The 12,695-nt window shown below is 39.6% G+C and overlaps 1 protein-coding gene across 2 annotated transcripts in view; it reads right to left on the reverse strand.

The window, feature by feature from the left end:
* The window catches only part of CCDC7 (coiled-coil domain containing 7), a 324,264-nt gene that overhangs the window by 108,399 nt on the left and 203,170 nt on the right, over nucleotides 1-12,695 (reverse strand). For both annotated transcript variants that reach the window (XR_014242606.1, XM_082385250.1), the window contains one exon: nucleotides 12,025-12,135. Coding sequence is in view for 1 of the 2 variants with exons in the window: in XM_082385250.1 (XP_082241376.1) it covers nucleotides 12,025-12,135 (111 nt within the window). In the remaining variant the exon portion in view is untranslated. The remainder of the gene's footprint in view (nucleotides 1-12,024; nucleotides 12,136-12,695) is intronic.

The following is a 12,695-nucleotide window of genomic DNA, read 5'->3' on the forward strand; positions in this document are numbered from 1 at the left end:
TACTATATTTGAGGCAGAGCCAGTGCACTGCAGGCGTTGGAGGTAGCTGCAGTCGTGGACTAAGACCCATCCGGACTGGCATATCTGCATTCTAGCTCAAGTGTATCCACTGGGAAAACTCCTTACGAGGCAGAGGAGACCTCAGGTGAGGCATTATACTGTTCAGCACTTCTGCCTAGACCATCTTACTGGGTGGCCTTAAAAACTCTTTCTCCATTCTGGTTCAACATTTTTTCATTCTAAGCCCTCTCTCCTCTACTTCCTCATGGCACTTGGGTCCATAAAACATCAAAAGCTTTTGGGGGGACTTCCTCCACAGTAAGATGTTCCTCTCATCTGCTCTGATGCACATGACCCACCTCTGGGCCATTCTGTGGGGAAAATTAAACATTGGTGGAGCTAGGGCCCTTTCCTGTTTAGGCTCTTGCTTATACTATCTCAGTAAATAAATAAATACTTAATTGTTACTTTCAGTTAGTCTTCATTGACCAACTAAAAACTGGCAGCTCATTTTTTGACAAACTGACACACTGAGCAGGTGGTCAATGAAGCACAATGCTCTTCTAGAAAAGCAAAATACTGAAACTTTTACTGGGCAATTTTGGGAGATATGAAAAAAGTCTTTGGGGTGCTCTGACGTAGTACTAGTGGATTATTTGCATGAGTCCAACAGGGCTCATTATCAGCTATGCCAGTGATTCTCAGACAGTGATAGTGGATTCCACAAAGCACTCTTGGAGAGTTCTAATGGATTGTTTACATAAGATTTTCAGTTCTCAGGGGAATGGTCCTTCCCTTGAGCTCCCAACTCCCTGGCCGAGTTCCCATTGTAAGTCAAATTAGAGAACCAACAGAGGGACTCTAAAAAAGCTAGGGAAGCAATTCCCTAGATGCTGATTATTGTTCTCTGATGATGGATCCAACAACCAGAGACTCTGTGAATTGAACTGTATCCAATGACTACTGTTATCTCCAAGCACATTCCTGGTGCCAAAAGAGAGCCCAGAACACAGCAGTTATTAAAACTTGTCCCTTTAATTAAAAATAATGTAGAGCCCTTTGGAATCATTTTATCCAGTGACCTGAAGAGACCTTAGAGCCTTGGGTAGTTTGATTCCTTGATGAAGGAGGTAATCTTATTAAACTTAGTAAGAATGGTGCCTGGTGGTATCCATCAATACAGATCCTTCCCACTTTTACTCAGACCTCTAAGCTTTCATAAATAAACGTGACTAGAGGTTAGACAAGGTCTCTATGTCTCCAGTGGGGAACTGAGGACATATGCTAAGGTCAGAGTTCAAACTGTGGAGGGGAAATACTGCATTTCTTGGGCCTTTTGGATACTGGTGAACAGATTTCTGTGATCTTGACAGTCCCTTATAAAAGGATGAGGGGGAAACAGATAATTCTCTGTAGTTTTAGTCCACCCACCACTAGGACTCTTTTCCAAACCCAACTGTAAGGGAATACCCTTTGGACTACTACAAACCTCCATTATTGTGGTTTCTACCACCGAATACGTTATTGGTAGAAATGTACTTTTTATATCAAGCAGCACTAACCAACCCCCACCATGATAAGATTTAAAGTTAGGGTATTTTAGTGGGGTATGTTAAAGATTATGATCTACCAAACTACTGGCCACTAGCACCTCTGTCTACCAAAAACAAAGTCACAGGCCTTGGTAATAAAAAGGGGCAACTGCCTTCATTGTTGAGCTTTCAAAGGCCAACAAATATTTGTAAACTATTTCTCCATTCAGTAACTCCACCTGGCCTGTGCGCAAGACCTTTGGTGCCCAGACTCTAAATTGATTAGGGTTACACAAAGCGTTAGAACTACCTATGGCACCAGTGGTACCTGACATTGTGACAGTTATAGAGGTTATCATCCAAGATAAAGAATCCTGGTGTCCTGTGGCCTTCTCAGCATCCCTCTCCATGTGCATGATCAGGATTAGTTTGTTGTACGCAGTATGGGTTGTATTACACCACTAATGTCCTTCCATGAGACTCCCTAAATTCTCTACCTGTAATAATGCATAGGTAAAGACTTGGAAAAAGTCCTGCTCCTTGAGGGAGCACTAACCTTCCACTCTACTGATGAAATCATCCTAGTGGGCTCAGACAAGGGCACTACCCAAAAAGAACTGGATGTCCTGTTCACCTACAAGTATCACATAGCTAGGCTGTTATTAACAACAAGGTACAAGGACCTAAAAATGAAGTAAAATTCCTGGGCATGATCTGTAAGGGGCATAATCCAGGGAAGATGACTGTCATGCTTTAGGCCCTCTCTGTCCCCACAAGTAAAAACCATCTGAGCAATTGGTGGGACTATACAGATACTGTCACACTCTCACAGGGATCACACAGCACCCAACAATCAGGTTACCATAAAGATGACTACATTTGACTGGGGCATTGATGGACAGGGTCCCCTGGAAGCCATTCAACTGACTACCCCAGATGCCCTTTTTGTGGACCCCTCTGATTTTCATTTGCTGTTTCAGTTAGGACTCTCAGTAACATCTCTCTTTGCCTACTGGAATCTATGGCAGAAGGCCACTACTATACATCAGAGGCATTCAATGGACTTTGGGTCCACAATCTGCCAGAGCTGGCTGAAAATTGCATATCCTTTATGAGACAGTTAGTGCATATCCTTTATGAGACAATTATTGGTCTGTTATTGGCCTTGAGAGCATGACCTTGGTCATGTAATAATCTTAGGACAAGAAATTCCAACCAAAACATAGAATACATTTGCTTTTGTTCTATAGCTTTGTTAGGGTATTCATACTTTATGTCAAAGTTTAAAACTTCTATAAAATATATGTTCAAAGACACATTCATGAACCAAATAAAGTTCTTCTGATGTATTTAATTTAAAACTATATAGAAAAGGACTTGGGATTAGCTCAAGATGGTGGAGCAGGAGGACATGATTTCACGCCCTTCTTACAAAAACACCAAAATCACAACTAACTGCTGAACAACCATCGACGAAAAAAAGCTGGAACCTACCAAAAAAGATACCCTATATCCAAAGACAAAGAAGAAACCACAACGAGATGGTAGGAGGGGCACAATCACAATAAAATCAAATCCCATACCCGCCATGTGCGTGACCCACAAACTGGAAAACAATTATAAGACAGAAGTTATCTCACAGGAGTAAAAGTTTTGAGCCTTCCCAGCCTGGGGTTACGGCAACAGGAGGAGGAGTCCCCAGAGAATCTGGCTTTGAAGGCCAGCGGGGTTTGATCACAGGACCTCCAAAGGACTGGGGGAAACAGAAACTCCACTCTTGGAGGGCACACACAAACTCTCATGTGCACCAGGACCCAGGTGAAAAAAGCAGTGACTCCATAAAAGACTGGGCCAGACCTACCTGCTTAGTATTGTGCGATCTCCTGTGGAGGCAGGGGGCAGCTATGGCTCACTGTGGGGACAAAGACACTGGCAGCAGCAGTTCTGGGAAGTACACATTGGTGTGAGCCCCCCTGCAGAGGCCACCATTAGCCCCACCAAACAGCCTGTAAGCTCCAGTGCTGGGTCACCTCAGGCCAAACAACCAACAGGGTGGGAACACAGCTCCACCCAAAAGCAGACAAGAGGCTTAAAGTATCAATGAGCATGGCCCTGCCCACCAGAGGAACAAGACCGAGCTCCACCCACCACTGGGTAGGAACCAGCTCCTCCCAAAAGGTAGCCTGCACAAGCTTCTTAGACAGCCTCATCCACCAGAGGGCAGACAGCAGCAGCAAGAATTACAATCCTGCAGCCTGTGGAATGGAAACCAGAATCACAGAAAGTCACATAAAATGAGACACCAGAGGAATATGTCCCAGATGAAGGAACAAGATGAAACCCCAGAAGAACAACTAAGTGAAGTAAAGATAGACAACCTACCAGAAAAAGAATTCAGAATAATGATAGTAAAGATGATCCAAGATCTTGGAAAAAGAATAGAAGTAAGGATCGAGAAGAAGTAAGAAATGTTTAACAAAGACCTAGAAGAACTGAAGAACAATACAATAACTGAAATGAAAAATACAGTAGAAGGAATCAATAGAAGAATGAATGAGGTAGAAGAATGGATAAGTGACCTGGAAGACAGAATGGTAGAAAACACTGCCGTGAAACAGAAAAAAGAAAAAAGAGTGAAAAGAAATAAAGACAATGTAAGAGACCTCTGGGACAACATTAAATGCACCAACATTCACATTTAGGGGTCCCAGAAGGAGGAGAGAGAAAGGACCTGAGAAAATACTTCAAGAGATAATAGCTGAAAACTTCCCTAACATGGGAAAGGAAACAGTCACCCAAGTCCAGGAAGTGCAGAGAGTCCCAGGCAGGATAAATCCAAGGAGAAACATGTTGAGACACACAGTAATCAAATTGACAAAAATTAAAGACAAAGAAAAAATGTTAAAGGCAAGAAGGGAAAAGTGACAAATAACATATAAGGGAACTCCCATAAGGTTATCAGCTGATTTCCCAGCAGAAATTCTGAAGGTAAGAAGGGAGTGACATGATATACTTAAAGTGATGAAAGGGAAGAACCTACAAGAATATGCCACCCAGCAAGGCTCTCAATCAGATTTGAAGGAGAAACCAAAACCTTTACAGAGAAGCAAAGGCTAAGAGAATTCAGCACCACCAGACCAGCTTTGCAACGAATGCTAAAGGAACTTCTTAAGTCGAAAAGAGCACAACTAGAAACAAGAAAATTATGGATGGAAAAGCTCACTGGTAAAGGCAAACATACAGTAAAGGTAGGATAATCCACACACAAACATGATATCAAGACCAGCAATTATGAGAAGAGGAGAGCACAAATGCAGGATATTGGAAAAGCATTTAAAATTAAAAGACCAGCAACTTAAAACAATCTTGTTTATATATATACTGCTATATCAAAACATCACGGTAACCACAAACCGAAAATATAATAGACACACACACACAAAAAAAGGAATCCAAACACAACACTATAGTCATCAAATCACAAAAGAGAACAAAAGAGGGAGGGAAGAAAAAAGACCTGCAAAAACAAATCCAAAACAAGTAGCAAAAAGGCAATAAGAACATACATATCGATAATTACCTTAAACATAAACGGATTAAATGCTCCAATCAAAAGACATAGACTGGCTGAATAGATACGAACATAAGATCCACATACATGCTGTCTACCAGAAACCCACTTCAGATCTAGGGACACATACAGACTAAAAGTGAGGGGATGGAAAAAGATATTCCATGCAAATAGAAATCAAAAGAAAGCTGGAATAGCAATACTCCTATCAGACAAAATAGACTTTAAAATAAAGACTGTTTTAAAGCATCAAAGAAGGACACTACAATAAAGAGACAAAGAAGGACACTGCATAATGATCAAGGAATTAATCCAAGAATAAGATATAACAACTGTAAATATATATGCACCCAATATAGGAGCACCTCAATATATAAAGCAAATACTAACAGCCATAAAGGGAGAAATCAACAGCAACACAGTAATAGTGGGGGACTTTTAACACCCCACTTTCATCAATGGACAGCTCATCCAGACAGAAAATTAATAAGGAAATACAGGCCTTAAATGACACATTAGCCAGATGGACTTAATTGATATTTCTAGAGCATTCCATCCAAAAGCAGCAGAATACACATTCTTCTGATGTGCACATAGAACATTCACCAGGACTGAACACATGCTGGGCCACAAAGCGAGCCTTGGTAAATTTAAGAAAACTGAAATCATATCAAGCATCTTTTGTGACCACAGCACTATGAGATTAGAAATAAACTACAAGAAAAAAAAAACTGTAAAAAACACGAACACGTGGAGGCTAAAAAATATGCAACTAAACAACCAATGGCTCACTGAAGAAATCAAAGAGGAAACCAAAAAATGCCTAGAGACAAATAAACATGAAAGCACAATGATCCTATGAGATGCAGTAAAAGCAGTTCTAAGAAGGAATTTTATAGCAATACAATCTTACCTCAGGAAACAAGAAAAATCTCAAATAAACAACCTAAACTTATGCCTAAAGGAACTAGAGAAAGAAAACAAACAGAACCTAAAGTTAGTAGAAGATCAGAGAAGAAATAAATGAAATAGAGATGAAGAAACAACAGCAAAGATCAATGAAACTAAAAGCTGGTTCCTTGAAAAGATAAACAACATTGAAAAATCTTTAGCCAGACTCATCAAGAAAAAAAGGAGAGGACTCAAATCAATAAAATTAGAAATGAAAGAGGAGAAGTTACAACTGACACCACAGAGATACAAAGAATCATAAGAGACTACTACAAGCAACTATATGCCAATAAAATGGACAATCTGGAAGAAATGGACAAATTCTTAGAAACGTACAGTCTCCCATGATTGAACCAGGAAGAAATAGAAAATATGAACAGACCAATCATAAGTACTGAAATTGAAACTGTGATTAAAAAACTCCCAACAAACAAAAGTCCAGGGTCAGATGGCTTCACAAATTCTATCAAACATTTAGAGAAGAGTTAACACCTATCCTGAAACTGTTCCAAAAAACTGCAGAGGAAGGAAAACTCCCAAACTCATTCTATGAGGCCACAATTACTGTGATACCAAAACCAAACAAGGATACCACACAAAAAAGAAAATTACAGGCCAATATCACTGATGAACACAGACACAAAAATCCTCAACAAAATACTAGCAATCTGAATCCAACTATATAGTAAACAGATTGTACACCATGATCAAGTGGGATTTATCCCAGGGATGCAAGGATTTTTCAAGATCCACAAATCAATGAGTGTGATACATCACATCAACAAATTGAAGAATAAAAACCATATGATCATCTCGATAGATGCAGAAAAAGGTTTTAAGAAAATTCAACACCTATTTGTGATAAAAACTCTCCAGAAAGTGGGCATAGAGGGCACATACCTCAACATAATAAAGGCCATATACGACAAACCTACAGATAACATCAAACTCAACAGTGAAAAGCTGAAAACATTTCTTCTAAGATCAGAAACAAGACAAGGAGGTCCACTCTCACCACTTTGATTCAACATAGTTTTGGAAGTCCTAGCTACAGAAGTCAGAGAAGAAAAAGAAATAAAAGAAATCCAAATTGGAAAAGAAGAAATTAAACTGTCACTGTTTGCAGATGACATGATACTATAGATAGACAATCCTAAAGATGCTACCAGAAAACTACTAGAGCTCATCAAAGATTTTGGTAAATCTGCAGGTTACAAAATTAATACACAGAAATCTGTTGCATTTCTATACACTGACAATGAAAGATCAGAAAGAGAAATTAAAGGAACAATCCCATTTACCATTGCAACAAAAAGAATAAAATACCTAGGAATAAACCTGCCTAAGGAGGCAAAAGACCTGTACTCTGAAAATTATAAGACGCTGATGAAAGAAATAGAAGACACAAACAGATGGAAAGATATACCATATTCTTGGATTGGCATAATCAATACTGTCAAAATGACTATACTACCCAAGGCAATCTACAGATTCAATGCAATCCCTATCAAATTACCAATGGCATTTTTCACAGAACTAGAACAAAAAATCTTAAAATTTTTGTGGAGACACAAAAGACCCCGAATAGCCAAAGCAATCTTGAGAGAGAAAAGCAGAGCTGGAGGAATCAAGCTCCCTGATGTCAGACTATACTACAAAACTATAGTCATCAAAACAGTATGGTACCAGCCAAAAATAGGAATATAGATAAATGGAATAGGATAGAAGGTCCAGAAATAAACCCATGCACCTATGGCCAATTAATCTATGACAAAGGAGGCAAGACTATACAATGGAGGAAAGACAGTCTCCTCAATCAATGGTGCTGTGATAACTGGACAGCTACATGTAAAAAAACGAAGTTAGAACACTCTTTAACACCATACACAAAAATAAACTCAAAATGGATTAAAGACCTAAATGTAAGACTGGACACTATAAAACTCTTAGAGGAAAACTTAGGCAGAACACTCTCTGACATAAATGGCAGCAGTATCTTTTTCAATCCGTCTCCCAGAGTAATGGAAATAAAAACAAAAATAAACAAATGGGACCTAATTAAACTCAAACTTTTGCACATCAAAGGAAACCATAAACAAAACAATAAGACAACTCACAGAATGGGAGAAAATATCTGCAAACGAAGCAACCAACAAGGGATTAGTCTTCAAAATTTACAAACAGCTCATGTGGCTTAATATCATAAAAACAAACAACCCCAACAAAAAAAATGGGCAGAAGACCTAAATAGACATTTCTCCAAAGAAGACATACAGATGGCCAAGAGGTACATGAAAAGATGTTCAACATCACTAATTATGAGAGAAATGCAAATCAAAACCACAATGAGACATCACCTCACACCAGTCAGAATGGCTATTTTTGCACCAGTACCATACTGTCTTTATTACTGTAGCTTTGTGGTATAGTTTGAAGTCAGGGAGCCTCCAACTCCGTTTTTCTTTCTCAAGATTTCTTTGGCTATTCGGGGTCTTCTGTGTTTCTATATGAATTGTAAGGTTTTTGGTTCTAATTCTGTGAAGAATGCTATTGGTAGTTTGATAGGGATTGCACTGAATCTGTAGATTGCTTTGGGCAGTATAGTCATTTTCACAACACTGATTCTTCCAATCCAAGAACATGGTATATCTCTCCATCTGTTTATGTCATTGATTTCTTTCATCAGTGTTTTACAGTTTTCTGAGTACATCTTTTGCCTCCTTAGGCAGGTTTATTCCTAGGTATTTTATTCTTTTTGTTGCAATGGTAAATGGGAGTGTTTCCTTAATTTCTCTTTCTGATTTTTAATTGTTGGTGTATAGGAATGCCAGAGATTTCTGTGCATTAATTTTGTATCTGGCAACTTTACCAAATTCATTGATTAGTTCTAGTAGTTTTCTGGTGGCATCTTTAGCATTTTCTATGTATAGTATCATGTCATTGGCAAACAGTGACAGTTTTACTTCTTCTTTTCCAATTTGTATTCCTTTTATTTCTTTTTCTTCTCTGATTGCTGTGGCCAGGGCTTCCAAAACTAAGTTGAATAAGAGTGGTTAGAGTGGATATCCTTGTCTTGTTCCTCATCTTAGTGGAAATGCTTTCAGTTTTTCACCATTGAGTATGATGCTTGCTGTGAGTTTGTCATATATGGCCTTTATTATGTTGAGGTAGGTTCCCTCTATGTCCATTTAATGGAGAGTTTTTAATCATAAATGGGTGTTGAATTTTGTCAAAAGCTTTTTCTGCATCTATTGAGATGATCATATGGTTTTTATTCCTTAATTTGTTAATGTGGTGTATCACACTGACTGATTTGTGTATATTGAAGAATCCTTGCATCCCTGGGACAAATCCCACTTGATCATGGTGTATGATCCTTTTAATGTGCTGTTGGATTCTGTTTGCTAGTATTTTGTTCAGGATTTCTGCATCTATGTTCATCAGTGATATTGGTCTATAATTTTCTTTTTTTGTGATATCTTTTTCTGGTTTTGGTATCAGGGTGATGGTGGCTTCGTAGAATGAATTTGGGAGTGTTTCTCCCTCTGCAATTTTGGAAGAGTTTGAGAAGGATTGGTGTTAGCTCTTCTTAAAGTTAGTGAGGAACAGTGGCACTTCGTGGGTGGACTTCCTTAAGAGTGTCCTGACAGCAGAAAGTTTGATCAAGGAGGCTAAGAGGAACACTCAAGTCCTTCTTCCTCAGCTAGAAACCATTTGGGCTGTGACAGCTTTGGCCCACCAGTGATGGGTTCTCTATGACTAAAACACATGTTTAGACCAAGTTTCCAGAGGACAGCAGCCCTGCAAACTACACTGGTGGTCCCTTGGTTCTACAATGAGAAAGTGACAGTGGTGGATGATGAGATTGTTAACAAGACTCTAGGTTCATTAGTGCCACTCCTGCTGGTTATCAAGCTCAATTAAAGCTCCTCATAACATCAGGTCCGTGTGTTAGTGATATAATCCAGATCTTAACTGACAAATTCTTAGGCAGGGAAAATGTAACCACTGCCAAAATAACAAAGAGAGACCATCACAGAAGGTGACATGAAAATGCTAACTGGCACACACTAGTGGAGAATTTGGGTAGTGCTCTCCCAATACCTCTGCGTCTGTTTTTTAAATAGTGGGAGCTCAAAAGAAGAGATTAATGAGTTCTCCACTTAGGAACTCATGGCCAAGTAGCGTGCCTTAAGGGGCCAAATGGCAGCCCCTATAGGGTCTGCCAGGTAATGACCCCTATGACTATTTCTTCTCCTTCTCCCAGTAAATTCTAAAATGAATCATAGAGCCTTACCAACTTTTACCCAAACTTTTTGGATTAAACAAGACTATGAAATGTCCAATGTTCCTAAGTCCAGAGTGAAGAAGTGAGATCCTATGCCAAGGGTCAAAGTTTAGAGTACACATGAGGGAGAACTGCATTTCTTGGCCCTTTTGGTAATGGTCCACAGTTGATGGTGACCCCCAATCCCCTGGGATGAGAATGAGAAAATTGATAATGCTCTCTGATTTTCTGTCTGAAGCCAATACCACCGAGATCCTTACCCAGCCTGACTACAGGTGTAACATATCATTATTGTGGCAACTCTACTGAATGGATTATTGTTATAGATGTATTATCGATATGCATACCGGATTGCACTTACTCTAAGGCCTAAAGGATATTATTGCATTTAAGACCATTTTAGTGGGGCATATGGAAGACTGTAAACCTACCAAACTACTACCTGCTAGCAGTATTGTCTCTCAAAAACAGCATTAATTGCCTCAGGAATTCAAAAACAAACAAACAAAACTGTCCCCATTGCTGTGCTTAAGGAAGCCAAGGTTCATTATCTGAGCTTTGCAAAAGGCCTTGGGTACCTGGAAACTCAAGCAATAATCAGCCTCAGTGATGTAGTACAACTATGGCAATAGCATTACCTGACACTGTGACTGACATAGCTTTTGCCCAAGCTGAGGGAAATAGGTATGAAGCAATTCACATTGCAAATGCCCTTTTCAGCATCCCTGTCCGCACAGATGATCAGGATCAGCTTGCCTTTGGTGTAATGCGTTGCAATACACCTTTAATGTCCTTCCACAAGGTCATGAGCAGGAAGAAGTCCCACTCCCAGATGGAGCACTAGCCTTCCACATATTAATGAATGCCTCTTAGTGGGTCGAGGAAAGGGTACTACTCAACCAGGACTGTATGCCATTTTGACGCACATGTAGCAACATGTCTAGGACATTACTATGGACAAGGCACAAGGGCCTATGAATCCTGGGAAATTCCTGGGAATAAACTGGGAAGGGACAGTAGCTCTCAGTCCGGAAGCAATAACTGCCCAGTTTTAGTCATGCTCAGGCTCTCAGCCCCAACAAACACAAAGGATGCCCAATGACTTGTGGGACTATTCAGATACTGGTACTCACAACTTCCCCTACAAAGCCACCTTGATGACAGCACCCATCAATCAGGTTACCAAAAAGACCTTTACCCTGAGTGGGGTCTGACAACAGGATACCCTGGAGACCCTCCAACGGGCTACACAGGCAACCCTTTTCCTTGCCCCCTTGAATTCACCGCCTTTTAAGTTGCGGGTCTCAGCAACCTCTCTGTTTCCCAATTGGAGCCTGTGGCAAAAGAACACTGCCACACATCAGAGGTGCCACCTGGCTTCGGACTCATAATCTCCTATTGTTGCCTGAAAGTAAACACCCTTTGAAAGACTACTGACCAGTTATGGATCTTGGTGGACACTGGGTGCAGAAGTCCCGCCATGAAGTAGTTTTATAACAAGAAATTCCAACCAAATGTTAAATGTTTCTTCTTCTCTAGTTGTTTTATGGTATTCACATTTAGATCAAAGTGTAAAATTGCTATAAATTATATGCTCAAATACATATTCATGAACTAAAGAAATAAGTTCTGATGTGATTAATTTTTTTAAATTTAAAGGTACCTATAATTGTTATACTTACTACTGTGTTGTCCTCCTCTGGAAGTTATTTGTTTTTGTACTTGCATGGGGAGTTTTGACACTGACTCTTGATCTTTAAGCATAGGATTTTTGTCTGGTGCATCATCATGAGCTACATAAAGAGATGCATTTAATTCCTCCATGGAAAAACAGATCTAGTATGCAATCTCTAGATTTCAAATTTATAACATATATACAGCAAAATTTTCTCTCATTTTGATAAAGTTATAAGTAAATTACCATAATGCCAGATGTGACATAAAATTTGAGAGGATATTTTTAATGGGTATTTGTTAAAGAAGGTGTAACACTAACATTTCTAGGCCATATCTATTGATCTACCTATCTATATATATCTGTATGTGTGTGTGTGCGTATATATATAAATATATATACACACACACATACACACACACATACATACACAAAATATTCCTGCCGCGGGTGGTGATCTGAGCATGTATGCCAAGGTCAGAATTCAAAGTGGGGTGGGGCACTGCTACACTTCTAGAGCCCTTAGGCTACTGGTGCACAGGTGACCATGATCTCCATAACCTCTGACACCAGGTGCTGGGGGAAAGAGATAACGTTCTCTGGCTTTTCATCTGAGGCCACCACCAAGTACACCCTTGGTCAAACACTACACTGTGAGTGTATCCTTTCAGGCAACCA

This window comes from Balaenoptera borealis, assembly GCF_965194805.1.
Source record: "Balaenoptera borealis genome assembly, chromosome: 3".
Lineage (NCBI taxonomy): Eukaryota > Metazoa > Chordata > Mammalia > Artiodactyla > Balaenopteridae > Balaenoptera > Balaenoptera borealis.